The sequence below is a fragment of the Daucus carota genome, chromosome 3, assembly GCF_001625215.2.
Source record: "Daucus carota subsp. sativus chromosome 3, DH1 v3.0, whole genome shotgun sequence".
Taxonomy (NCBI): domain Eukaryota; kingdom Viridiplantae; phylum Streptophyta; class Magnoliopsida; order Apiales; family Apiaceae; genus Daucus; species Daucus carota.
Genome location: NC_030383.2, coordinates 58003130 through 58030965, shown reverse-complemented (window position 1 = coordinate 58030965; position 27836 = coordinate 58003130). Strand labels below are relative to the sequence as shown.

The window sequence follows — 27836 nt, the reverse complement described above, 5'->3', positions numbered from 1 at the left end:
ATTAAATAAGAGACGTACCCTTATTTTGGAATCAAAAAAAATCTAAGACTTCCATAATATTTTATGAGTATATCAATATAAGAAATAAATTTTGAAAAAAGGTAATTAATCAATTGTTATAGTATTAAAACACAATTATAAACGGAAAACTTTGAAGATGAAGTTGATCAACATTTCAACAAAAATATAATGCACATGGCAGGTGTATGGCACTGAAAAGAGAAAGCCACCCACATGAATAATTTCTAGATGGACTCTATGAACCCGGGGTTGTTACAAATAATGCAAATGCTGTTACAACTTTCATGTGCAAAACCATACAGTACTACTTTTATTTTCGACATCATCGCTATCCCAAATGTAACACGCCTAAAATATCTGAAAAAATGAACAATTTTCGACTCTTGATCACACCGCGTATCTACTCATTAATTCACTAGCCATTTTTATCAAAATCCGGCTCAAAATTCTTACCAGCAATTTTGACAAAATCTTGTATACTACGTAATTTTACTAATTGCCAGCTTACGATATTTCATATTATACTGTACTGATAATAATATATTAATTTAAAAAGGAAAGCCGCGGCGCCATTGACCTAGACCAGCCACCAATACAAAATACAAATATACCACTACCCCATTATCATAATCCAAAGAGACTGCACCAATACGCGGGTTGGTGTGGGCCCAGCCTGTCCCAGCTGTCATGATGGCCCCACTTTGATATTCTTTCCTCATCATCATTCATTCCCATAATCAGACACTATTACTTCAAATGTCTGTACAAACTTAACATACACAACACAATCACACAAGTACATACAAAACTAAACTCTAACAAACAGAAAACTCATAGTACATGAAATCTTAGCATTTCAGTATTACCAAACATAAACATAAAGTTCTCACAAACCCATAACCTTAACCCTTGAGTCTTTGTAGAATTCTCGGGATTTCGGTCTGGGTTAGCCTAGTCTGACTGATTCCGTAAAATGTCAGCACCAGCACCAACATCACCACCGGCGCCTTCAACCAACACAACCTCACCACCCCTACCAACACCCTCGCCACCTTCAACTTCACCGCCACCATCAACACCGCCATCACCACCGTCATCTTCTCCACCGCCATCCTCCTCTCCTCCGCCGCCAGACACTCCGCCACCCTCATCATCTCCTCCACCACCCTCCAATGCTCCTCCGCCAGCAACACCCTCCTCTCCCTCCCCACCATCGCCACCTTCTCCGCCATCCAATCCAGGCTCACCACCAGTGACTAAACCTCCACCATCTTCACCGTCTCCACCATCTCCACCAGGGACTTCGAGATCTCCTCCTTCTCCGCCGCCGCCAAAGAGTCAGGCGAGTCCTCCGTCATCAGGGTCCAAAGGAGGCTCAGTGTCAACTGGGTTGGTGGCTGGGATTGCTATTGGTGGAGTGGTGATTGTTGTGCTTATATGTCTTGTGTGGATATGTTGTAGGAAGAAGAAGAGAAGAGAGTATGGGCATGGCCCACCTCCTGGTTATTATGTTCCACCTCCCTCAGGGCCTAAAGGTTGATACTTAATACTCTTTCTTGGTTTTTGATTTTTTAACAAATTTTGTTTTCTAAATTATTTGTATTGATGGTCTTTGGGGGTAAAATGATGGGTTACTGGCATACATCACTGTTCTAAAGTCGGTGATTAGGAGTGTTAGGTGATTAATTGGATTAATAAGGATTTGATTCATGGATTAATCTGATTGTTTTACTTAATTTGTATGGTTTCCCCCAAATCATATTGTGTTGTATCTGATTACTCCTGAATTTCGCGACCTGGAGCCCAGGCACCTGAATTTACCAAATACAAGTTTTTTCACATATTTTAGCACCTAGACAGCGAATGATGCGGATTTTAGGGAACTGCCATGCTTTGATCAAATGTGAAAATGATGACAATGAAGAAATTAGTTGTATGGATCGCGTGACACTCTATGCTTTTTGTCTCTGCTTTGATCATATGGATTGCTTGACACATTATGCTTTCAGTTTCTGACATGTTTACCCTTCTTGACTATATAGACTATATATGTTAATTTGTGTTGTATTTTGTAATTGGATTAAGCTGGTTTGAGCTCTTGTGGTAATCTGTTTATCTGATTGACAGATGGCCCTTATGGTGGCCAGCAACAACAATGGCAAAACAATGCTCCTCCACCTAGCGACCATGTTATCTCGATGGGGCCGAAGCCTTCTCCTCCACCTGTAATGTCTAGGCCGCCACAATCTGTTTCTCCCCAACCTTATAGCAGCGGAGGATCTGGATCTAATTATTCAGGGGGTTCCAATAATCCACTCCAAGCTCCTTCCCCTGGCATGGCCTTAGGGTTCTCATCACAGAGCACGTTTACATATGAAGAGTTGGCAATGGCTTCGAATGGCTTCTCTGATGCAAACCTCCTTGGACAAGGTGGTTTTGGGTATGTGCACAAAGGTGTCCTTCCAAATGGAAAACAAGTTGCAATTAAGCGCTTGAAAGTTGGTAGTGGGCAAGGAGAGCGTGAGTTTCAGGCGGAGGTTGAAATTATTAGCCGGGTTCATCACAAACATCTTGTTTCTTTAGTTGGATACTGCATGACCGGGGCAGAAAGATTGCTTGTTTACGAATTTGTTCCAAACAACACCTTGGAGTTTCACTTACATGGTAAGAACTGACTTCTAGTACATTTAGTATCCATGTTAGTTACAGTTTGGGTGACATTTGATCTTGTAATAGCTACTTTTAAATTGTATTGCGTGGAACACTTTAATGAGAAAAATCTGTCCTCTAGGAACACTTAACTGCTTCGAAATTCTCCTATTTAAATATCACTTGATTTATTAACACTCAAATCTTTGATCAAACCAAACTGAGAACCTTCGACTTGTGAAAAATGTCTAATTGCTATTAGATGTTGATTTGGTGTGTGGTTTATAAACTTTGTTTAGCAGGTAGTTGATGTTTCAAATTATAAAACTTGATAGCATTTAATTGAAATTTCAGGGAAAGGGAGGCCAACCATGGATTTTCCATCAAGAATGCGAATCGCTCTTGGATCTGCAAAAGGACTTGCTTACCTACACGAGGATTGTATGTTCCCCTTGTATAATTCATTCAGTTTTAGTAAAGGCAAAAGCCAGAGTATTATGCTAAACATTTTCAAAGCATCTTGCATGCCTAATTTATTATTATTGTTCACCTGTGCAGGTAATCCCAAAATCATACATCGTGATATTAAAGCAGCTAACATCCTTCTGGATTCTAATTTTGAGGCAAAGGTATAATTCTAGAACCTTACAATCAAGAATGTTTGAAATTATAAATCATAATTTAACTTGTACAGCATAAATATTATTATCAGCATTCTAGTTAAAATGACTTAAACTTTCATATTCTAAAGCGTTTTCTTCTCTCATTATACATGAAAGATCTGCTAAATTCTGTGACATGGAATGACCTGTCCTTTTTCTTATCAAAACTTCATCTTTCTTATTCTAATTGCACATATGAATGTAGGTAGCAGATTTTGGACTTGCTAAGATCACTTCTGAGTTAAATACTCATGTCTCCACTCGAGTGATGGGAACTTTTGGGTAAGAACAATAATCTCATTAAACTTTGCTGAGCACTATCTTACGTTAAGTTTTGGAGAGCTGATATTATGTTGCATTCATTTTTTTAATAACTCTTCTTTCATATGATATATTACCTCCACCAACCCCTCTTGTGCTAGATAGTAACTACTGCCTTGGTTGTTTAAATTTGTTTGACTGCCTACTGCCCGGGCTTTTCTGACCTTGCATTTGTTTTCCTGGAATTTGAAGCGCACTTTAAGATCTTATATAGTTTTTAACACATTTGCCAACACAGGTACCTGGCTCCAGAGTACGCTTCTTCTGGTAAACTTACAGACAAGTCTGATGTTTTCTCCTTTGGTATAATGCTTCTGGAGATGGTTACTGGACGTAGACCAGTTGATTCAGCTCAAACTTTCATGGATGACAGTTTGGTTGACTGGGTGAGTGTATTACTTGATACCTCTAATACATTCTATTCATGACCTATGGCTGTGAGTGCACTTAAAGTTGGTGTCTGGCCTCGAGAAGATTCAAACACTTTGCAATAAGGCACTAAATTGCCGGTTTTATCTTTTAGTCACAAACGCTGAAATTAGCTTAATATAACATGATATTTGTGTTTCAGGCAAGGCCCTTGCTCACTAGAGCTTTGGAAGAGGGAAATTTTGACACCCTTGTCGATTCTCGATTGCAAAATAATTATAACCAAAGTGAGATGTCACGCATGGTTGCTTGTGCAGCTGCCTGTGTTCGTCATTCAGCAAGGCGTAGACCACGAATGAGTCAGGTGATTGAATTTGCTTATAGTGTTTCTAGGCTCAAATGCTTAATTTTGTATGTGTACAGATGCATCTCAGTCACTAAAACATTGTTTAATGTTGAGAAATGTAGAATTCCAAGTTATTTCAGTTTAAAATTATAATTTTAAGTCTTTTGCATAAAAACAAGATTCCCACCCTTTTTTAATTAGAAAACATACACGCACCTACAATTTTCACTTGTCTGATGTCTTCTGAAGATGGAAGTTAAATCATCTGTGTTTTCATTTTGAACTGTTTTATTAATATTTGAATCCAAAAATCTACGCCGTGGTGTCCTCTTAAGGTTTTGTCTGTGATGAATTTCTTAGCAATGGCATAACATATCCTTTAGATAATTGAAAATCAAAAAAGGTCATTATCTCGCTATTCCGTTACTAAGTTTCCTATATGCTTATGAAGATACTGATTTACTCCTATTACATGAGATAAACAATGAAAATTAGCATTTAATAGAAATGTAATTATCTGTTCATTAGGGCTTAAGCCACGTAAAGCTAAGATATCTCATCTTTTCTTTGATCACATTTATATCATCTAACAAACACTCATAACTGAGCAGGTGGTTCGTGCTTTAGAAGGAGACCTCTCTTTGTCTGATCTCAACGAAGGAATTACTCCTGGACACAGCACGGTCTACAGTTCACACGAAAGTTCAGACTACGACACAATGCAATACAAAGAGGACATGAAAAAATTCCGGAAAATGGCCTTGGCAAGTCAGGAATACTCCAGCAGTGAAGTTAGTCGACCCACCAGCGAATATGGTCTGTACCTATCTGGATCAAGCAGTGAAGGCCAACAAACCCGCGAAATGGAAATGGGGAAAACGCAAAAAGACAGCCGAGGTTTCAGTGGAAGTTCTGGTTTCTGATGCACTTCATGTCTATAGTTTCTACAGCTAACATTAGGTTACAACAATTGTGAGTATTGCATTATTTTGCTTGAGATAACACATAGAATTCTTGTGCGCTGTCTTTGGAAATTTTCTAGTCTTATATTTGTATTTATTATGGCTTATACAACAAAATATTCATTCTTTCATTTGATTTTTTCAAATTTTGAGTTGGTTGTTTTGATCTGTTATGACTTTTTTGCTCTTGCATGTGAAGAATAGTTGTTAGAATTTGACAGTTGGAACCGCGTCTAATGGGAGTTGGTGACAAATATTTTAAACTGTCAAACTGTCTTCTAGTGTACTACACGCACGAAGAGAAAGACCGTTAGATAGTTTTCTTTAGTTTATTGTCAATAGATTCGATGGCTCGAGGAGTACTTTGAAATGTTAGGCTGATTCCTAATTGTTGAAAATGGAAGTGTCCAAAATTTCAAATCCTGAGAAAAATCCTCAAGCCTCTGCAAAGAAAGGATGCAGTCTTCTAAAATTGTGTGATCGTTGTTTGAGGATTCTATCTCAATTAATCGACCCGATCTCATTTTCTGGAAAAATCGGTCAAAAATTGGATTGTCAAAAATCGGATTGTCTGTTAAAATCATTATATCGTCGATTATAGAAAATAAATTTGAAAAACAAATAAAGATTGGAAAATTACAAATTAGTTGTTCATATTAGTTTTAAAATACATACTTTTTTATTAGTGATATTAGCTATACCTATTTTTGTGAAATATATGTGTGTGTTATTTGATTTTATAAGATTAATAAATTAAATATATAACTTAAAACTAATATTAAAAATTCATTTAATAATTCGATTATTCGCTAGATTCTTGTAGCGCTTCACAAACTATTATCCAACTTTTAGAAATTCGCAGACAATTATATGCTACTCCTATTGGCTATGTGCAGTCAATTTTGGGCCACTCATTTAGTTTGGGTCATTCAAAGAAACCCACTTTTGAGAAAAGCAAGTAAGATGGGCCGAGACGCGTGGGAAAGTTGGGCCTAGACTCATAGAATTACCTGTGGTTCTTGCACTAAATTTGATAAAAATTTATGAAATTAATATGATCTTACTCCAACTGTTGGGGGAACCGATAATATTAAAATAATGACTTACATGATTAAAAATAAATTAATATAATAAATTTATGAATATGAAATTAGTATATTTGGATAGTATTCTACATTAAAATCAATTTATGAGTTTTTACGAGTGAAATAATAAAAATTTATAATATGTATATATATATATTTTAATTGTTATCATACAAAATTATTTACAAATTAGTTGTTCTAAAAATTAGCTTATACTAATTTTTAAATTTAAACATCTATTCAAATAATTTCTGTTGTACTAAATAATCATCTATTTTAATTTCGCAATGTTCTTAGTTTATTTATGGCACTGTTCTTTCCACAATGAAGTGTGGAACTCTTTGCTCCAAGCAAAAGCAAAGGAATCCAAATTTGTATGGGTGCACAGAAACTAAGGAAAGATGTATGATGTGTACAAATGAGCTCCAGAGAAAATGTACATCACACTTTTGTAGGTACCCTCAGCGGCTCAGCCTCAATCAATAATTTAAAAAATAAAAAAAATTTGAGAGCCAAAATCTTGATAATATTTGTGGATAAGATTTCCTCTGGGGATTTCACTAGCCAACAATTAGATGTCATCTTCTTACATGCACTATTTACTTTTCAACCATGCAAACCTATCTCCTCTCTCTCACCAGTCACCACTACCTTCTGCAACTACACAACTCATGATGAGGTACCTCCTTTCTTTATTTGAGTTTAATAACCCATCTTTTTTATTTTCAAGATTTTGAAATGTTGTTAATTTAGTTTATTGTGGAACCTTGACATGATTTTATATCATATTCTTGCATTAATTTTTAGAGTTGCTTTGTTTTGTGAAAACTTTTGATGTGATTATAGCTATCTCTGGCATTGTGATTATGTACTACATCCTATGTGCTTAATAGATTATGAAGTAGTTTATTATCTGACACCTTGTTAAGTACATAATTAAGTAATGAAGTCTTAAAGTAATTTCTCTTAATCTTGCTTGGAACTTGGGTCTCTTTCTACCTTTCCCAAATAGTTTCCTTATCAACAAAGAATAGTCAATAGTGTTTCTGTGAATATACTGAAATTTCCCAAGTGCAGATTAGATTTTTGCTACTGGTATATGGGAAAAGTTAGTTTTGCTTCTTATCTTTAAGTACTGTATTTGTCTGTAAGAGAAAAGTAACATTGCAGTACTCAAGCTCCATAAGTGAAGCAATTTATAAATTATAACATTGTGTTTGCGAAAATTCTTGCAGTAGGAGGTTTGGTTTTATCAAAAATGTTTACTTCTACATGTTTGAATGAAAAAAAATGACATTTCAGTTAGGCCAGAAACTGGTGATGCTTAATTTTAAACACGAGAACCTATGACTCGAACCATTGGAATTACGACTAGAATTGACCAGTGGAATAAGTTCTGCAGTGCTGTTTCAGTTCGACCGTTTGATCCTTGTGCATAATGTTCACTGGATTAGGAGTCTCTATTATCATATTTCAACTGTTCAATTATCTGTTTAAGGAAGACTTAATTTGGACTACTGTTATTCAATGCCAGTTGATATGCTCATGTAGTTCCATTACTAATCCAAAAAAGCTTGATATTATAAAAAGTATCCTTTGCAATCACTTGAGATCACTCTAAGCATATTCTACAAGCGCCTATCTGTTGCATTTATTTTCTGTCCAAATGTTCTCCCTCAAATTAAATTGAAGAACTGCTTATAAATCATCATAATTCCCTTTTTTTTCTCGGATACAGGCTAAGGGAACCAAGTACGTGGGCTAAAGAATCAGTATGTTGCACTATTTCAGTGATATGATTTATTACTAGCATTCATCTTTGAATTTGTTCTTGGTTCAGGACACATATCGTCATAACACCAAGTTTGCAGAGTCCAATATATTGGTAGAAGGTATTTGGGGCCTGGATATCTATTATTATCCCTGTTTTATAAAGTTTTGAAAAATGGGAGAGTTTGGAAAGAGAAAGATTAATCCTGTTATTGCTAAGAAGCACAGAAACGGTACAATCATGAGCAAATCTCAGATTCAAGCATCAACCACAATGGTATATATTCTATAAGTTCATGTCAAAGTTACTTGCACATACAAATTTTCTTCGTTGCAGTCATTTTCTCCCCCTTCCAGTGAGCACACTTTACTTCTGTAGTTCTATGTGATGTAGATGTTACTCTGCTCCATTGCAGTTGTTTTATTCCCCCGTGTTGAAATTGTTTATCCGACTGATGCCACTTAATATATAAATTTTCTGGCTGTTCTTCGGCCAATTAAGCATAAAATCGTCTTAAACGAGTTTCTTATGCCCTCATTGGAGTAATTCAGAGGTCATATCAGATTTCTACATTTTTTTGCAACGAAGGCAATCCTATTGACCCCATTCTTATTGGAAGAAAGTATATCTGCTACTTGACATTCCTTCAAGACCAATAATGTTGCATCTTTTGATCAATTTGATATCCTTAAAAATTAACTGCACTTGCACAATACTTTTCTTCATCCCTAATCGATATTGTATAACTACTTGTCCTGACCAACACATCAGTTATGCTATTCTTTTGGACATTGAACTAATTTGAGTAGCTTTCTAATACCAGAAGCAGATAGATGTCTTGACTGAATCATACCACATGCCAGTAATTCTGCTCTGCTCTGCTATAGATCCAATAAATCTAGTCACAGTCTAATGATTGATTGCAAACTTCTCAGGAACCACTTCTGCAGGAAAGGGACCAGCTCTGTCGATTTTCAGCTTCTTTAAGTTCTCGCGTACAATCTCGCTGTATTGTCTGTTTAGACAATAACAGCTGCAAGGTAGTACGATCGAGAACAAAGTTGATGAAAATTTTGATTGAGAAGGGTAAACCTCAAGAAGCCCATTCCATTTTTCGAGGTTTAACAGAAGAAGGGCACCGACCTACACTTGTAACATACACAACTCTTTTAGCAGTTTTGACTGTCCAGAAACGGTTTAAGTCAATTCCTTCACTCCTTTCAAAGGTGGAAGAGAGTGGGCTGAAGCCTGACTCAATATTCTTTAATGCCATGATCAATGCATTTTCAGAATCTGGGAATGTCAAGGAGGCGATGAAAATCTTTAGGAAAATGAAGGATAGTGGATGTAAGCCTACAACCAGCACATTTAATACATTAATTAAAGGATTAGGTATTATAGGTAAGCCTGAAGAGTCCTTGAAGCTTTTGGAATTAATGTCACAGGAATATAGTGTAAAGCCCAATGACAGGACATACAATATTATCATCCGAGCCTGGTGTAACAAGAACAACATTACAGAAGCATGGGATGTTTTTTATAGAATGGTCTCATCTGGTGTAAAACCTGATGTAGTCACATTCAACACGTTAGCAAGAGCATATGCTCAAAATGGGTATACAAGTAGAGCTGAAGAAATGATACTCCAGATGTATGACAACAGTGTTGCACCAAACCAACGCACTTGTGGTATCATCATTAATGGGTATTGTAAAGAAGGGAATATGGAAGATGCATTAAGATTTGTATACAGAATGAAGGATATCTCTGTGCATCCAAATCTTGTGATTTTCAACACTCTCATTAAAGGGTTCCTGGACATCACAGACTCTGATGGAGTTGATGAGGTATGTTGCCTCAAACTTCTTAGTAAGGTTACCATTTTAGAATTCATTGCTGAAATCATTTTTGAATAATTATACTGGATGCTAGAAAATAGGCACTCAAATTCATGATTCATTTTAACTGGTAACGTATATATACTCTGCGGTTAACCTTCTGTCCCTTCTATTTTAGAATTCATATGAGCTGTTCAACTTATATTCTGCAACAACTGTGTTCTTGGCAGACACTATCACTGATGGAGGAATTTGGTGTCAAACCTGATGTTGTTACATTTAGCACCATTATGAATGCATGGGGTTCAGCTGGGCTCATGGACAAATGCCAAGAAATTTTTAATGACATGGGAAAAGCTGGCATTGATCCTGACATCCATGCTTTTAGTATCCTTGCAAAAGGTTACGTGCGGGCTGGAGAACCAGACAAGGCTGAAGAAGTCATTAAATTGATGGAAAAATCTAGTGTGCTCCCAAATGTTGTCATATTCACCACTGTCATTAGTGGATGGTGCAGTGCTGGCAAGATGGACTATGCTATGAGAGTGTATGAGATGATGTGTAAAATGGATGTATCCCCCAATTTGAAGACTTTTGAAACACTGATATGGGGTTTTGGAGAAGCTAAACAACCACAGAAAGCTGAAGATCTTCTTGAGATAATGGAAGCAAAGGGTGTTCGTCCTCAGAAGAGTACTATTCAGCTTGTAGCAAATGCATGGCGTTCCATTGGGTTTCTGAGCGAAGCAAAGAGAGTGCAAGATGATGTTGATGACGATCAAACAGTTATACCAGATACAGAGTATGACAAGACATCAGAAGTGATGCCAAAAAGAAGTTTTCAGACCGAAAATCATACCTTATCTCCTAGTCTTCTACAGGCACCTGGTTCTGTAGTTGCTAGTCCAAAAGGGTCAGGCAGTGTGAAGACTGTTAGCCAGATGGTGCCTAATAGAGCTCAATATTCATCTGGAGGCCTGAGCACCAAAATAAATACCATGCAACTTCCACAGGCATGTAAATTTACGACGCTAAAGCCACGGATCATACTTCCCTCAAAGCTTCAACTTTCACTTGGAGTCTCACAGTACTTGCCTACATTTAAATTGGTGTTCTAAAACCTGCCAAGGGTAGTAATGAACCTCGCAGGATGATACAATACACACATTCTTGAATTTATTTGTAGCATCTGTAAATTATTTCTGTTGTTTGTTCTATATGATCATGGGACAGGAAGATTGAGTTCTTGAAATGTACATGCTGTTCAATGAAATGAAAATCTTTTGTACCCTTTCATTTTTGCAACTATTAGTTTGCTGTATTGTTTTATTGCTAAAAAATGATCAAATTGAGTATTTTTAGATTTTCCATTAAAAAATATATATTGATTCAATGATCTCCATTATGCAGGGCATGTTTTTCTGCAATATCCTTACTTGCAAGTTGCAAGTGAGGTAGACGAATTAATGAAGTGCATTATCTAAACGTGCACTTTCCAACTATATCAATAAAATAATTTACTTATTTATTTTAATTTCATTTATATATTTGACATTATTTTATACTCAATAAATAATTTTAAGATATCAAAAATATTAATCTATTAAAATTAACCATAACAAATCAAACTTTCATCACACATGTAAAATCACTTGTTTCCAAAAAAATTATGAAATAATTCATATATGATCACATAAATTGGGAATCGGAATTATTGGTTGATCAATTAATTTAAAATTTTAGGAGATTTATCATAATTCTTTTGAATAAATCCGAGAGTTTTAAAATCAGAATATAATAATAATAAAATAGTAAAATTTTGTTTGGATTAATCGGGTATTTTATAATAAACGAGGGATTTTTAGATGATGGATTCAAAGTGACATTGTAAGATACTGCTGCTCTTTTCTGTTGGTAGTTGTTTTTGCAGTGCCGCCTCACTGCCTCGGCTGTTCAACGCCTTTGTATATAACAGACTGAACTGTGAAAAACAAACAAAAAAAAGAGGGAAAAGATGATATCTTTACATCTTATCCCCCAATTACCATTCCTCCAAAACCCTAATTTCACAACCCCCAAATCTTCAATTATCGCCCAACCCCACCATTTTTCTGCCCTCAACTTCAAACCCACGTCAAGAAACCTCAAATTAAACCAACCCCACATCAAATCTTTGTTAAAGATTCAATCTTTTTTAAAGTCTAAGCACTTCAACTACAAAGATTGTAACTTTCATAGACTACAATGTAATGGGTATAAAGATTCTTTGGGGGATGTTAAGGTGGGCCCGGATTTGGTGGATAGTGGTGGTGGGGGTGGTGGAGGAGGTGGAGATGGTGGTGGTGATGGTGGAGATGAGGAGGAGAAAAAAGGGTTGTTGCCAGAATGGGTTGATTTTACTTCAGATGATGCAAAGACTGTTTTGGCAGCTCTTGTGGTGTCTTTTGCATTCCGGGCTTTTGTGGCCGAGCCTCGATACATTCCTTCATTGTCTATGTATCCTACATTTGATGTTGGAGACCGACTTGTTGCGGAAAAAGTTAGTTTTCTTGATTAGTTATATGTGTTTGTGTGTATTGATTGTTTATTAGTTGTTTGGTTGTCAAGATTTGTTTTATCAAACTAAGTAGGCATTTTTGTGAAATTTAATTAGAATGAAACTAACGTTTTTTCGAATGTTGGCGAGATTGCTAGTAAATTTGACGTGGTAGGAGCATATGTAGAAGAGTACAAAGGAATGCATTGAGACTATAGTAGAAAGAAGCAATCTTTTTGTTTTTCTGTTGAGTGGATGTAACAAGATTCAAACACGCTATTGCTTAGTTGTATACTTGTTTATTGTAACTAAAGAAAAGTCTTAGGTCCACTTGGGCAGATTGTGATGGGGAGGAGATGAAGAATTATAAACAGATTTTTGAAGAGCGAAAGTATGTGTGGAAGAATAGTAGAGAACATTGGAGAGAGAGAAAAATTCTAGGATGAAGATTATAGAGGAAATGAAGAAAATTGGAGACTGGGGCATTCCTTTCAAAAATGGTGGGTTAGAACATTTATTATCGACTAATACACTTGTTTGAATTGCTTGGAAAGGAAAGGAATGAAGTGATTGAAAATTCTAAACATTCCCACCAAATAAGAGTACAAATCTCATTCCATCTAACTGGACACAACCTTAGTGTTGTTTACACCATACTGAATTTTTACTCCACTTTTGAAATTAGGGTTCGTCCTTTTATATAGATCCAACCAAGGACTCTAATTTGCCATCTTACTAAAAGGGCTATAAGATGACTTACTCACGTGTTAGAGCCAATAGATATTAGAAGTATTGAGAACTAAGATATTGTCTTTAAGTGTTTAGAAAGGAGCAGATCGGGGCTAAGAGCTGAAGTGTTCAAGAAAGGGTACTAGGGTAGTATTTCAATTCTGGCAACTTCTCACTTCTTATTGCCATTTACAGATTACTATATAAGATGAATCACCAGTTTTAGCTCTGTTAGTTGTACCTATGACTGAACAAGCTCCGTCTCTTTTCAGTATTTAATGTACAATATTTTTTTCTTCCTATTTAGGTATGATGCAATGCATGTCCTCCTGTTGCTAATAATTGAAAGAATTCTTAGTTTTCTTTTGTAATCCATTCCTTGTTTAAGAGTGTTGTAATTTGTAAATTTTGAATAGGTAATATGAAGTTTGTTTTGAGAAAAAATTCCCGTCTGTAATGGCATCTTTATATACCAGCGATGTATCCTATACATTTTCAGGTCAGTTACTACTTTAGGAAGCCTTGCCCAAATGATATTGTGATATTTAAAGCTCCTCCTGTCCTTCAAGAAGCAGGATATACTGATGAGGATGTTTTCATTAAACGAATTGTTGCAAAGGCAGGTGATGTTGTGGAGGTGAGTTTATTTTTAATGATTTTTACTTTTGGTTTTTCACCATATCATATTGTTGGAGCAATTTAGGTATATACTATATATGCTAAGCAGTTATTCCTTTTTCTGATATATTTATCTGCTAATTGCATAATTTACTTCAACTTGCTCGATAATTGTAGTCATATATTGTGACCTGTTTTTCATTTTTAGCTATTATTAATAGCTTCATATAGTTTGGTGTTAGACCTACAGTGCTCTGGATTATTTTCCATAGTAAAGCATGTTTTTTTTTGTCAGGATAGTAAAGCATGCTTAGGGTACCCCAACAATCATGTTTAGCTTTTTCATGTATCAAAAAAAAAAATTAGTAGGCACGCTGAGTTTCACTAGAGGCGATCTAAGACTGCATGGAGCGGGGTATGGGGGATTCTTTGTACCATCACATTTCAGGTTTAGAGCACCCCTGGTTGTGACCTCTTTCAACTTAGCTAGGTTTCTTTAAAAATACTACAGTATCCAGTGCTAATTCTTTAATTAGGTTCATTCTTTCATTAGAGATAGCCTAAGGGACAGGTCTGAAGCACCAGTTCTTGGGATAAATTTAGCAGCAACAATTGACAATGTGAAGTGAAAAATGTATTATACTTAAAACCATAGATATTTTTTCATAACCTAAAACTATGGAATTCGGAATAACTTTGTATTGTACGTATAAACAGAAGTACTCTTTTTTAACCTCAGCCAACATAAAGCTTTGCTCATTTCATACAAATTGCATTACGTTTTAGTATCTCAATTTAGGAGCTCTCTCTTCTCTACTATGCAGCGCTAAGTGTTATCTCAGCAGATGAATTAGCATATACTATATTTTTGTTTCAGGTTCATGAAGGGAAGGTAATTGTTAATGGAGTTGCCAGGAAGGAAGATTTCATTCTGGAAGCACCAAAATATGAAATGACACCAGTTGTATGTTCAGCTTCCCCACAATTTCTGATGCAAAAAATCCAATAATCAACCCCCGCCCCCCACACACAAGCGCACACTACTGCCTGCCACAAAGGCACAAACAATATTTTTTTTAATTTAGATGGTAAATGGATTTAGATAGGTGAAAATATATCTTACATGTAAGAAGTTATTTGTAATGTGATGCAGCACGTGCCAGAAAATTCAGTTTTTGTGATGGGTGATAACCGTAACAACAGCTATGACTCACATGTGTGGTATGTATTCTTCATCTGCTTCAGTTCATGTGGTAAATTGTTTTCCTATGACTCTTGCTAATGTCTTAAACACAACATAGGGGTCCGTTGCCATCTAAAAACATATTAGGAAGATCAGTATTTAAATACTGGCCCCCGGCTAGGATTGGTGGCACAGTACTTCCAGAGAGTTGCGTCGTTGACAAGCAGGAAAGCAATTTAGCATCTCAACAATGAGATAAAGACTATTTTTAGGGTCTGTTGTTAATAAATTATATTTCCTCATATATTGTACTCAATTCTTCCCTGCTTCCGAACACATTATTTACAGCTGTTGTGCTCATCAATTCGTCGAGCTGTATTATTGTAATTGTATCATTGATCAATTTATGTGAAAGTCGAGAAAATTTTGGGGTCTTGCTCTTAATTTAGTTGTTTCTTTCCTTTTTTTAGAAAAAGGTTAAGATCGTCTACTCTTTTAAATCTCTTGTTCTTTTCCCCCAGTTATCTTTGACTTTGTTTTTAGTCTACTTCTTTTTGGTTTTATGGAACGAAAATAGCTTTGGGGCAAAATCTAACAAGAACATAAAAAGAGAGAGAAATAATATGTTCTACAAGTAAATAAACTATTTTGTTTCATACTAGGCAATGCATCATATTCAACTGCAATGCTGTTATAATGCTCAGCAAAGTGAAATCACCGTTATGCCTGAGAACCAGTCGTCACATATTCAGTCCCAATATTCAAACTCAAATGTCCCGATAAAAAAGTAGTGCAACCTGGTGTCGGTCGTTGGTCTGAACACCTTCAATCCCAAAATTCTAAACTTAAATGTCTCGATAAAAAAAATAGCGCAGCCTGTTTTAATAAAGAAACAGAACGAGTGTCGGCCCGGACACCCAATTTCACCCGATTTTGATTTTAAAATAAAATATAAAAATGCAACATGCTTTAATAAAAGAAAAAAAAAGGGCGTCGGTCCGGTTTCAAGTTTAATACAAAAGAAAAAATTTATAAGACAAGTTTATTATTAGTTTTTAAATTGATATTGAAATTTATTACCTAAATATTCAAAATTTTATTATTTTCAGTTTTATTACCTAAATTTTACACATCTGGGAGCTTCTTCCGTACACGTTCTCGATTTGATGACACTCAAAAGAAAAAAAATCTCTTTCATATTGCATTTCGATACAATTATGAGGACACAACAATCAAAAAATAAAAGAACACTACAACAGTAATTGACTGGAGCAAAGAGAACTCAATTGATAACTATAGTATCAGCCAAAACTGGGCAATTTTAAAATAAAAATGAACACAAAGGAAATCACTACTGTATACCAGTCTCTAATTTGCAGTCGAGGCAGAGCATTACAGTGCAAATGTGCACAACTAAAAGAATTCTTTAACTTCACTAAAACTTGCATATGCACCAGTTCACAACTAGAATAATACGGAGACCTGTTCTCCCGTCTAGAAAGATCACCAAAATGTGTTTCATTATGAGTGAAATCAAACGTCAGTAAATTCTCCAGGATCAAAATCAAATTACCTCTTGCATTTTGAAATTATAAGTACAAGTCAACACTAGTTCCCTACATTTTATACAGGCACTCAATGTTACAGATGTAATGCGCATCTACCATTTGACCTGTTTGCTGCATAGAACTCTAGCTAGGAGCTAGATAAGGGATTACTGTGATCTCCAAGAAACAAACAGAAGTTAAAAATGGGCGCAAATAGATCTCTCTTCAGATCACATGGTATGCAGAACTCTACTGAAGTTGATGCCTCTCCACAATCAGGTTCTATCACTTCTACCTCTATCCACATGAACTGTCCTCAAATCCAGTGTTGCTAGAGTCTGTGGCATTGACATCCCTCCAGATACTACAATTTCTGCACGGTCAAAAGAACAATTTGTCATGCTGATAAATCTACAAAAATTTAATAATTTTTTTTTTTTCTCATTTCACCCTCTTTGAGTTTCCTCCAGTTTATTTTCTGATAATTAATGAGCACAAACAAAAGCGAAACACGGAGATATTAAAGATTTCATCTCACTTCCCCTGCGGATAGCAAACTACATGATCCGTATTAACATGATATAAACCAAATAAATTTCCTATAAACGTGAGATATACACACATTTAAGCAGGCCAAGTTGGCTTTTATCAACTGTTCATAAAGAGATGGACAAGAGATAAGATAGGTACTTGATTACAGTAACTCTATCCAGGAAGCCAGAGGTCCCATTTCATGCAAATCAATATTTATTATAGAAACTGAGAGTATCCCAAGTAGTTTTCATAAGTGTCTGAGGAAAAGTTTATGTAAGTTTCATTGTAAACGAGTTCAAGCAGTCAATTAGGACTTACCAATTCCTTCTCTTACTGACAGGTTTGGTCTTATGACATCGTTGGCATTGACCATGAATATATCACCGATATAAAGGTGGTTGGTAGGCACGTATACGCAAAGCAGTTCCTCCTCCCCCGAGTAACTCTGAAAGATAAGATGATAGACAAGAGATGAGCCAATTTAAATGTAAAAGAAAACACCACCCATGTAAAGAAGCAAATCGACATAAAATTAGTTACTGCTTAAATACTTGTAAATGCTTGTTGCTCATTTAACATCATACTACAGAAGCAAACAAAATTTGACACCTCTTTTTAGACACTGAAGAAACCTTTTTGGACATAAAGTAACCTAAGGTCTCCCATAGTCTCCCATAAGTTGTGTTAGTGCTAATTAAAAATAACACAACCTGAGCAACAAGTTAGGCATAGTCATATACTCATATAAGGATTCAGGGAATCAGATGACAAGTAAGAAATAGACATCCAGCTCTGCTAGACTGCTACTCTCTCTCTTAGTATAATATGGAGAAGCAATAGGTAGAACTCATATCCATTTTTAAACACTCACTGGACAGTACTACAATTAAAGTAATGCATCCTACTAAAAACTGAAATAAAACAACTTTTAAGTAGTTATGCTGTAAGCTGAAATACAGAAGACAAGCAGCATTAAGCTGCATCTTATAATTTTGTTCAGTAATATCTATCTGCAGTCTGGAGGAGTAAAGCATGAACTTGAATAGTCCTAGTTTCTGATCTCCGGTACTTAAAAATTTACATCAGGGGATTAAACTTGATTCTATCGAGTTTTGACATCATACTTAAAGAGCACATCTGGGATATAAGCAGACAACTTTATTGGTGTAATTCATAATATGGTGAATTGTAAGTTGTAACGAGCAATATCCTATGCCAGATTTCCTGTCCTTGTGGTTATCAAAATAAGAGAATGTTTAATCCAGATTCTATTATTTTAGCCAGGTCCTTCTGGAACTACTGACAGTTCAAGGAAAACTGGAAAAGGTCAAAGAGAGATACAATACTATTTATATTTGTTTTTTATGAGAAATACAGATATTAAATATTGGTGGACCTGGAGAACGAATGATGAAGTGATGAAGCCAAATGCATATTCACCAATACGAGGATGCCGTATAATGGCAACTTCCTTGAAGGCTTGTGAGTTTTGATCTGTTATTTTTAAAACAAGAACAGTTATGACCATTATTTCTGTGACCAAGAAGCACAAATTCAAACCTAATTTATACACACCTGGTGATATGGCTGAACTAATCTGCTTCGAAGCACTGTAAATGTGACGAACAAATGGCATTCGCTTGATAAACCATTCCCCAAGGCTCAATACAGATGCCCCTAACCATGATGACATAAAAACCCCAACCAAGAATATAAACGTGATGGAAGTTATGAAGCCAAGACCTGAACAAGAAGTAAAAGAAAGTAGAAACCTTAGCCAAATAGGAATAATTCGATTTCTTTAAATATACCAACAATCACCAGTATAAGCAAATTGCATAAACTAAGAGCACATACATAAAAAAAAACCACTAGTTTCACCAAAATATATTTGACATAAATTTCCTGAAAAGGAGAAAAGGGATTGTGGACACTTACCAAAAATATCAATTCCTAGATGTGCATAGATAGGAGAGAAGAAACCATCAACAAAGTGTATAAACCACCATGTTATATAGAAGGTAATTGCTATGGGCATCAAGATAACACTGCAGAAGAAGTCAATGTGGTCAACTTTATAACAGTTTAACAGCGAAGGAACCAGTACAGATAAAATTTACAAAACTTTGAAACCTTAAATACGTGACATGCTGCTCAAATTTTATATACAACTAAAGCATATAATATCTCTATTTTTTTTTTCGACATCTAAGACATTGTATATACATTAAAAGGCAGTTCCTTAAATATTTATATAAGCATATGAATAGATTAGGAAGAAAATTGACATTTCAGGCACTAAGTCATCTATTTTTGTCCTTTCTTTAATCAATGAAGGGTTCCAATTATAGCAGCATAAGGAAATATCTACATGGACTGCAATGTATGGGCACTATATCTTAAAAATTATTACCACATCTGATAAGCTTGATATTAGAAAGAACTAGACCTGTGAGTATCCTTCTAGTACATAACATCATCAGCAATTTAAAATAATGTTTGGTATGCTCCACTTACAGCTTAGAAATGTACGAATCCTGATCATGTGCATTTAAAAACCACATTGTCTCTTTAGCAACAAAAAAAACCACATTGTCAATACTCTTTTAAATAAATACCATCATGAAGATATCAATTGAACATGCCAACTTAACTTCGTAAGAAACTTCCAAATTTAGTAAAGTACGCACCAAACATGGCAGACCCTTCATCTAACTTAATGTTTGATTTCAGTTTCTTGTTTTAATAGTAAAATTCAGTCTAACAACACAACCTATACAATTACTTTTATGCTGGTCTCGATCAAGTAAGGTATTCAAAAGTTAAAAACTACTTAAGTTTACTTCAACGCAAACATTTAATTATCAGAAGAATATTAGCAGTGTCATCAATTCTATGTCAATAGTCTGATAAACATAGCTTCAACACAAATAATAGTCTACTCAAAAACATGAGACAAAGACTTAAAGAACTTGTGTTGTGCAAAAAATTTTGTATGAGCAATCTTTAGTCCTGGAAGACACCATAAAATGCATACCAGAATATCAAACCATGTATCTATATTAAGCATTTAAGTGAATGCATGAAAGTGAAAAGAATAAGAGAGGATGAATACAAAAGCTTACTTACCATCCAGTCATGAACTTTTTTGAAGCCCAGCTCCTAACAACTTTATAAAATGTCTGCAGAGAGAAATAAAGTGTAACTTTCTAATGAAAAGAAATTAGGATACGTACACAAAAGAGAATCATCTTATTAATGTATTGTAATAGATAAGCCACACAAAAAATGCAATAATATTTTAGTAAAGTTTCTTCAACAGACATGAATCTTACTTCTAACTATGACATGGAGTTCAGCTAAAAATAAAGATGATTTTATCAAAGTCTACTTTTGCAGGATATGAGATCATATTCACAATTGAACTTTCCTAGATAGGTACTTGCTACACTGCAATGATTAATCTATAGGGTAATGTATCGAGACTGAATGACACAGAGCCTTTTTGCAGAAGTCAAAATTTATCAAGTTAGATTTTTGGAAACAAATCTAACATGTATATGTTGGTGTCCACGTAGAACATTAGAAAAATATAGGTTTAATACTGCTCATGACATATCATCCAACTTTAGGTGATCAAATAAGATAGATTTAATAGACCAGACTGAACAAAGTCATTCAAACAATAAACTTGGTGATACTTAACCAGAAACACCAACACAGGACCAATGAAACAAATTAGTTTCGGTTCAAAATTCCGCAAACAAAAATGTAGAATAAATAGTAATCCTTTCTTCGCAAGGAATTCAAAATAATTCACAATCTTATCACCAAAACAAAAATAAATCAGAATAGTACTAATTTCCACAGAAGTCATATAACTCGCGGAAATTAAAGATGTAAAACTAAGTGCTCATAATTACCTTCATGTTAAAAACCACTTTAGACTAACATAGCTACTCAAAAGTTCAATAGCATTTACAATCACAGACTCACAGTATTAATACAACATTCTTTGGACAGCACCGAACAAGTAAAATCCCGAACAAAACTATTACTAACACGGCAACCTTCAGTAATAACTACAAGGCTACACTATAACCTTCGGTAATGACTTCAAGGCTACACCATATCTTCTACTATACCGTGTATTAACTAAGTTCCGTATTGACACTTCCAAATATCAATTATAGCCTAAACAGATGAACACGCAATTCCAATCAACTGAAATTAGAAACAATAAAGCAAAATAGAAACATGAAGAGATCAATTATTATATAAATTAGGCATACAAGTGATAATCAATGAAAATGAATTTCATATACGAATTGAGAGAGAGAAGGGAGGGAGGGGGAAGGGGGAGAGGGGGAGAGAGAGAGAGAGACCTCGCGGCCGGAGGAGTGAGAGGACGAAGCGGAAGAGGAAGAAGAAGGCTTGGGAGAGACGCTGGCGTCATCGTCGCCGGAAGTAGATGAATCGCCGGCGCCTGGTATCAAAAGTTCTCGATCTCTCTCTACTCTCGTCATCGTAGTATAAGCATCACACATTAAACACACAACTTTACTCAAAATCTCTCTCCCTCTCTCTCAATCTCTCTCTCAAATTATGTAGATCACTGGAAGTCGTTAGAAAGATAGTGGCATGAAAATGTCCCCAATTTTATTCTATAAATATTATGAAGGCTGAAAAGTCCAAACCCTCCGTTTATTTCAATCTTTGCCAGTTTGAATTTTATTATTTTAATTGCAAAATTTTAAAATTTAAATATTTGTCGGTCAATTATAAATTATGAACCTCTTGAGTCTTGACTAGTTGCTCAAACTTCAAAGTTCGAACACGTCTTTTTTCATTATATATTTATATATTTAAGTGATATTAAATTTATGATATAAATACCACGTCGAATGTGTAAAACTGTATATATTAAACTAAAATTCATATAAGCATGAAATTATTGCTTTCAAATTTATTTGTTTAGAAAATAAAATATTGACATAGAACTAATTAGATAATTTGCTGTCAGTAGACAGCTTGACACCAGTTACATAGTTTTTGCCAGCCAACCTTTTTGCTTAGTTGTAAGAGTAGAGTACAGGACAACACATGTTGGATGCTTGTAACAATTGTTACATGTATTCTTATATAGTTTAATGTAATAATGACATTTCCATTTTTGCTATTAAAAAAAGTAAAGAAAATTTAAAAAAAAAAAACTGACTTCATGAAGTGCCATTGTTCCAACATGATTTTTGTTTTATTAGTATGCATCACACTATTATTCACATCTTTGCATCATTTCCCTACTTTCAATAAATACATGATATTCACAATTTGACAGCTTTAATCAGCAAGTGGTAGTTTTAGTGCTTCATATTTATACTTATTGAAGACACTCTTGTTGCAGGCTCTCTGAGGTTTCTGGACAGTCAAATTTCATAGGTAGTTATCATATCAGATTTCATAGCTTACACAAGCTTACCTTTTGTATAGACTAAGATTTTTATAATAAATGTACATGACAAAGTAAAATGATGAGTTAGTTAGACAACAGAATCTGCAAGAACCTCATCAATCAACTCCCTAAATACTAGCTTTTCCAAGTCACTAACTATTTGCTCAACTTGGTTGTTAGTAAACCCCTCCCTCCAACCCAAGTTCCATGGCCCGTCAGCAGCAACTCCCTTGCACCGCAAATCTCTTTCAAGCACCGAAAATACGATATCTGAAGCAGGAGCACTGTTTAACCCAGGTTGACCGTAGCTCCTTAGGTTCTCCATCCCGATACGAGCTTCCTCCAATAGGTTATTGTTTGACATGCAGAGTCTTGAATCATTGGCTAGATTTAGAAATGGGTTCATGAGTAGTTTGTGGTTTTTGATCTCCAGTAGTTCACTTGCATAGTCCACTAAGAGTTTGGAATCTAGTGGTGCACTATCATATACGCCGGTCAATGTTGATGAGACTATTTGTTGAGATGCATCAAAATTCTCAGAGGGCTCCTCTACCAGTTGGAGAGTTTCTGGAGTTGCTTTAGTGGTTTCTGGTTGGAAAACATCGCTTTCCTTCGAGTCATGCTTGCTCTGTTCCGGTGCCTCGTCATGACGTATTGTGCCATTTATAAGCTGGGTGGGATGCGCTGAATCTGTGCCATTTTCAAGGAGGGTGGGATGCGCCGAATCTTCACAAAGCAGTGTGGTGGGATGCGCTGAGTCTTCACAAAATTTATCGAGGTTGCTATCACAGTTTTCTGCAAAGAAACAAAGAGTAAAGGTGTCACAAACTATTGCAAGGAAGGCGTACACTTGAAAGCTTTTTTACTACAATTATCATTCCCCTACTAAATATTCTGAAGTATTCTCCTACTGAAAAGGATTTCTCATACGGAAAAAGATGATATATATCGATGGTGTAAAACGCATTTAAAGGCAATTTGACAGCTTATATGTTGTTGCAAATCTTGCTGTTATATATAAGAAATGACCTCAAAGACTATCGATTTTTTTTAAATAACTTAAAATCAAAAAGCAAACTGTTATGCTCGTATATTGGACTATTAAGCAAGGATTGTCACCACTACAAGTTCTCATTTATAGGATAATGGAGTAGGAGAAAGATTGGTTAAAGATTTCAAGGAGCCATCTACAGGAATTTTTTTTAACCTCTCATTATTGTGCACTCAATCTAACATCTCACCAAATTATGTAGAGAACATTTGAGTACTAGTTGACCTGTCATTCTGCAAAAGTAATGCACATACCTCTCAATAGAGATATGCTCAATACACAATTAACCATATTCAATTGAGGCTAAATATGTTTCTCACCTTTTTTAGGAATTTCAGAATCATCCATCTCTTCTTCAAGAACAAGTTGCACATCTGGTTCACTGTCTACCATCTTTGAACTCAACTTCTCTTTTATGTGAGCCATATTATTGTCATCATTGTGTACTATGCTTGGAACCTGCATTGATTTTTGCAACTTTTCAGCTTTCTGTTCAACATTATAAACAAATTATTTCTGACATCAACTTATTACTCCCATGCTTATTGTATAAATTTTGTGGAAGTATATATGAATGCATGAACAAAGAAAAGAAAACAGAGTAGTTTGCTGAATGAAATGATTAAAACTTACAGGAATACTTCTGTTAGCAGTTACTGGCTCCTTTACTGGCTTACTGTTCTTCACAGTCCTTTTCTGAACACTATCACCACAAGACGATGTTGATTTTGTGTGCTTTATTGGGGAATTGAGACCTGATCCTTTCCTCTGAGTACCAGAATTTTTGCTCAAATTGCTAGATCCAGTTTCAGACTTTCTTAGTTTCATAGTAGGAACACTGTCATGCCCATGACTTTCAGGAACACTTTTAGATATCACATCTTCAATCTCGGGCAGTTTCTTTTTACTTGTAGCCTTACGGATCTTGTCAATTTTCTTCACAACTATCTCCTTTGGCGGTGAAGGACTGATAGGCACAGATGCATTTATCTTATTTGAAGACACTTTTTTCTCGCTAATGACTTCTACATCTCGTGGCTTTGCTAGTACATTTCTACTTGTCTTAGCTCCTTTTTCTGGGGACAACTTTTTTACTACAGAATCTCCCGAGTGCAACTTTCTGCGTGATTCATTAGAGTTCGAAGGCCTTCTAGGATACTCCTTAATTTTAGAGGTAATCTCCTCTTCTGTTTTCCAGAATCTCTGCTTTATCTCAGAGTTCAAAGCTGCTTCATCAGGGATGAATCTATGTGGAGAGTGCTTTTTGACTTCTACACCTGGATATGTAGGTTTAATTAACACAATAGGCGAGGCATCATAGCTTACTCTTCTTTCTTTAAAGGAAGTGTTTTGATGATATGCCTGATGCTGATTGTGTTTTAGAAGTCCTTGGAACTGCATATTATCGATGATTTCTTCCAGTGTCATAGACCTGTCCATCTTTTGACCAACAAACTGAGGTTTCCTTTCCTTATTCATATCAACATCAAAGATAGGTGTCTGACTCAAAACACTTTCTCTCTGCAAATGCTTTTGCAAGGCAGGCTGTAAAGGTTTTGATGAAATATCTTCCAAACCCATAAGCTTTGCAACCAAATTTGAGGTCCTTGGCTTCCCCTCTGGAATCTTCGATGAACTAGTACTTACAGAAGAAGCAAAATCATGAGAGTAAGTCATTGAAGATATGCTTGATGAACTAGTAGAGGGTATATCGCCATATGAGTTCATTTTCTTTCTGTCAAAATAAGCATTCTCTCTAAAAGACTGAGGTGTCGACAAATTCTGTCTAGCACTCTCTCTGGATGACTGAGTTGGCAACAAATTTTGTCTAGCAAGGCTGTCCCTGATAACTTCCCGGAGCTCATCGTAACAATCCCTCGAAGACCCATCGCCAGAAGGTCTTGGATTTTGATACTTTGGATTTCCATATCTGTCAGAACTAGTTCTTGCAATTCCCACTTCATCAACTTTACTTACACAAGGCTTTTCCTTCTCCTTTTTCTTCAAATTTGTCCTATACTGTGAAGCTTCTTGCAATTCACCAAGCATGGCTAGAGAATCTTGCAGATCAAGAGCACCCAACAACAAGTCTTTTGCATAATCTTTAGACCCCCCATCAAAGCTTGCACGCCTAGACCACGAATCTATAACTTGGTTCAGCTTTTGAGCTCCCCTGGATACCTCCATTAACTGAAAGGACGATGAACGATGTGACTCTTCCATTCCCCCTTTAGAAACCACCTCTTTCTTCTCTTCATAGCGCAATGTAGAATTTACCTTCTTCAGCATTTTTGGTTGCTCAAGCTTCTCCTCCAATTTTTTAGAACTCTTGTGCCTTCTAATCCCGCAATTCACAACTCCTTTGGGATCATCGCAAGTGACAAATGATCTGTATGCAATTGATCTCAAATTCTCTGGTGGCATTGTCTATTAGAAAGAAAAATGGAAAAAGTCAGCTACTTCTCATCTAACCAAGATCATGCCAAATGTAATTTTCAATATCCTAATCAAAACTTATGTAGATGGAATAAACAACACTTGTTCATCTGTTAGCCACTGGGATACTTGCAAATTAAGACAAAACTGCCGCCAGCAGGAACTAAACATAAATTAAACAATCTTGTAAAAAATACAATATATTACTAATCACTTGCTGATACCATCATAGAAGACTTCTAATAAACCAAAAAACTTCTGCAGATTAAGAAAGTCTCTAATCCACCCATCATCCAAGCATGAATTGCAACACAAATCCTTGTAAACAAACATACAAAATTCGACATTTTTATCGAAAATTCCATTTACATTATAAAGAATTCAAGTACCTTATATTCATGAAAGCAAGTATCTGTAGCAGCAAGGCCTCATTCAACAGTGATCACCCTCATCAGCCTCCCTAGAATCCAAATTTCAGCCATAACAAAAAAACCCAGGTGAGAAAATAGTCTAAAACACTAAAAAAATGAGATTCAAAATAAACTCATTTATTTTTGTCAAGAAAATCTAACCTGCAATGCAATGCATATCTGGTCAACACACCCCAGATCCAAGCAAGAAGACCAAACAGCAGTTTAGTATTGACTTTTTGCAAGTGTACCCACCACAGCTATAGCTAATATAAGCTCAATAATCCTATGATCATATTAATATCTTGCATCTATGTCAATATCTATAGTATCTCTAGATGTCTATGTTTACACTATCTGTCTGAAAATAATTTGTTACAAAAACAAAGAAAGATTTGGTTGTGTTTATTTTTGTTTGAATAATTAATGATATCTTGGTGGGTGCAACCAAACATAAAATTGGTTGAAAGATAGAGTAGTTGTCTAGTTGAGATTAAAGTGATGATTGCAACAAATTGTCTTTATACAGCAAGTGATTATTATGGAGAACACAGGAAGCAAAATCTATTCAAAAGGTGAGAAGAGGGAAGGATGTGACCACATAGTTGAAACTTGAAAGAGACAAGTTACTTATTGTGTGCAGATGTGAATAGGAACTCACCATGTTAGTCTCCCTCACTTTTCCATTTCATAGTGCCCTTGTATTCATGAAATTTTGAGAAATGAATATTCGATAAATAATGAAATGGGGTATTTGATGAACGATGTTTATAGATAATACAAAAAATCTGGCTTCCCTACAAAATTGTGTAACAGAATTTGTTATTATATCGAGATAGATATTAGGATCTCGTTGGTATTAATTGAGTTATAAAACAAAAACGGTTTTTCTGTGGTGTGTCAATGGGCACACAATAAGCACTAACTCCTGTGAGTTTGGTGCATTTTTATTGGTCACCTAATCATAAATAAAGATGGCCCCCTGCATTTACATCAAGTACACCAATCAAAATCCATCAAAACCATCAATTTTAGTGTATAATGTGTGCTCATGGGCACACTAGACAAACCCAAACAAAAATATGATAGGAGATATTTTGTACTTATTATGGTGGTGTTTGGCCATCGCTTTTAAGCCGACTTCTGGGCTTATAAGTTAGAAGCACTTATTTCGTACTGTTTGTGTAATAAGTCAAGAAACACTTATAAAAAGCTGAGAATGCTAGCTTTTGTTTCCTGACTTCTGCTTATTTCCCAAACACTTTAATCACTTATAAGTCTCAATTTGCTTCTAACTTCTATTTCACTTATTTACT

The 27836-nt window shown here is 35.4% G+C and overlaps 5 protein-coding genes across 7 annotated transcripts; 3 read left to right on the top strand and 2 right to left on the bottom strand.

The window, feature by feature from the left end:
• Window positions 1–760: 760 nt before the first annotated feature.
• Window positions 761–5498, top strand: LOC108214173 (proline-rich receptor-like protein kinase PERK1). Its single transcript, XM_017386004.2, has 8 exons — window positions 761–1556; window positions 2149–2685; window positions 3025–3111; window positions 3229–3299; window positions 3538–3614; window positions 3892–4039; window positions 4225–4386; window positions 4980–5498. The coding sequence occupies exons 1-8, from the start codon at window positions 995–997 to the stop codon at window positions 5289–5291; spliced, it is 1956 nt and encodes a 651-aa protein (XP_017241493.1). The 5' UTR covers window positions 761–994; the 3' UTR covers window positions 5292–5498.
• A 1432-nt stretch (window positions 5499–6930) lies between these two features.
• LOC108215037 (pentatricopeptide repeat-containing protein At5g21222-like) lies at window positions 6931–11320 on the top strand. Of its 3 annotated transcripts, none has more exons than XM_017387359.2 (5): window positions 6931–7094; window positions 8154–8167; window positions 8256–8462; window positions 9122–10033; window positions 10255–11320. In XM_017387359.2, exons 3-5 carry the CDS (start codon window positions 8361–8363, stop codon window positions 11140–11142), a joined length of 1902 nt encoding a protein of 633 aa, XP_017242848.1. In that variant the 5' UTR covers window positions 6931–7094; window positions 8154–8167; window positions 8256–8360; the 3' UTR covers window positions 11143–11320. The 3 variants fall into 3 exon arrangements, with proteins under 3 accessions (XP_017242848.1, XP_017242849.1, XP_017242847.1); XM_017387360.2 differs by having other exon boundaries at window positions 8154–8187; XM_017387358.2 differs by having other exon boundaries at window positions 8154–8462.
• A 574-nt stretch (window positions 11321–11894) lies between these two features.
• Window positions 11895–15534, top strand: LOC108210754 (chloroplast processing peptidase). The gene is made up of 5 exons (XM_017382148.2): window positions 11895–12563; window positions 13789–13926; window positions 14785–14871; window positions 15061–15128; window positions 15209–15534. Exons 1-5 carry the CDS (start codon window positions 12039–12041, stop codon window positions 15342–15344), a joined length of 954 nt encoding a protein of 317 aa, XP_017237637.1. The 5' UTR covers window positions 11895–12038; the 3' UTR covers window positions 15345–15534.
• An 823-nt stretch (window positions 15535–16357) lies between these two features.
• Window positions 16358–21848, bottom strand: LOC108210379 (protein LIKE COV 1). The gene is made up of 7 exons (XM_017381629.2): window positions 21557–21848; window positions 20301–20353; window positions 19110–19219; window positions 18747–18914; window positions 18568–18665; window positions 17490–17616; window positions 16358–17010 (listed from the first exon to the last, which is right to left on the bottom strand). The coding sequence occupies exons 1-7, from the start codon at window positions 21716–21718 to the stop codon at window positions 16913–16915; spliced, it is 816 nt and encodes a 271-aa protein (XP_017237118.1). The 5' UTR covers window positions 21719–21848; the 3' UTR covers window positions 16358–16912.
• A 788-nt stretch (window positions 21849–22636) lies between these two features.
• LOC108210824 (uncharacterized) lies at window positions 22637–26823 on the bottom strand. Its single transcript, XM_017382243.2, has 5 exons — window positions 26683–26823; window positions 26500–26570; window positions 24308–26101; window positions 23995–24133; window positions 22637–23418 (listed from the first exon to the last, which is right to left on the bottom strand). The coding sequence occupies exons 3-5, from the start codon at window positions 26096–26098 to the stop codon at window positions 22712–22714; spliced, it is 2637 nt and encodes an 878-aa protein (XP_017237732.1). The 5' UTR covers window positions 26099–26101; window positions 26500–26570; window positions 26683–26823; the 3' UTR covers window positions 22637–22711.
• Window positions 26824–27836: the final 1013 nt, after the last annotated feature.

Excerpts from the sequence above, each read along its gene's own strand:
- LOC108214173 (XM_017386004.2), top strand. The coding sequence starts at position 995 with ATGTCAGCACCAGCACCAACATCACCACCGGCGCCTTCAACCAACACA. Across the intron at positions 3,615-3,891 it reads CGAGTGATGGGAACTTTTGG|GTACCTGGCTCCAGAGTACG; the intron begins GTAAGAACAATA and ends TTGCCAACACAG. Across the intron at positions 4,387-4,979 it reads GTAGACCACGAATGAGTCAG|GTGGTTCGTGCTTTAGAAGG; the intron begins GTGATTGAATTT and ends ATAACTGAGCAG.
- LOC108215037 (XM_017387359.2), top strand. The coding sequence starts at position 8,361 with ATGGGAGAGTTTGGAAAGAGAAAGATTAATCCTGTTATTGCTAAGAAG. Across the intron at positions 8,463-9,121 it reads TTCAAGCATCAACCACAATG|GAACCACTTCTGCAGGAAAG; the intron begins GTATATATTCTA and ends CAAACTTCTCAG. Across the intron at positions 10,034-10,254 it reads ACTCTGATGGAGTTGATGAG|ACACTATCACTGATGGAGGA; the intron begins GTATGTTGCCTC and ends TGTTCTTGGCAG.
- LOC108210754 (XM_017382148.2), top strand. The coding sequence starts at position 12,039 with ATGATATCTTTACATCTTATCCCCCAATTACCATTCCTCCAAAACCCT. Across the intron at positions 12,564-13,788 it reads ACCGACTTGTTGCGGAAAAA|GTCAGTTACTACTTTAGGAA; the intron begins GTTAGTTTTCTT and ends ATACATTTTCAG. Across the intron at positions 13,927-14,784 it reads AGGCAGGTGATGTTGTGGAG|GTTCATGAAGGGAAGGTAAT; the intron begins GTGAGTTTATTT and ends TTTTTGTTTCAG.
- LOC108210379 (XM_017381629.2), bottom strand. The coding sequence starts at position 21,718 with ATGTGTGATGCTTATACTACGATGACGAGAGTAGAGAGAGATCGAGAA. Across the intron at positions 19,220-20,300 it reads AAAAAGTTCATGACTGGATG|TGTTATCTTGATGCCCATAG; the intron begins GTAAGTAAGCTT and ends CTTCTTCTGCAG. Across the intron at positions 18,915-19,109 it reads TCTAGGAATTGATATTTTTG|GTCTTGGCTTCATAACTTCC; the intron begins GTAAGTGTCCAC and ends CTTCTTGTTCAG.
- LOC108210824 (XM_017382243.2), bottom strand. The coding sequence starts at position 26,098 with ATGCCACCAGAGAATTTGAGATCAATTGCATACAGATCATTTGTCACT. Across the intron at positions 24,134-24,307 it reads CTGCTAACAGAAGTATTCCT|GTTCCAAGCATAGTACACAA; the intron begins GTAAGTTTTAAT and ends AAATCAATGCAG. Across the intron at positions 23,419-23,994 it reads TTCTGAAATTCCTAAAAAAG|AAAACTGTGATAGCAACCTC; the intron begins GTGAGAAACATA and ends GTTTCTTTGCAG.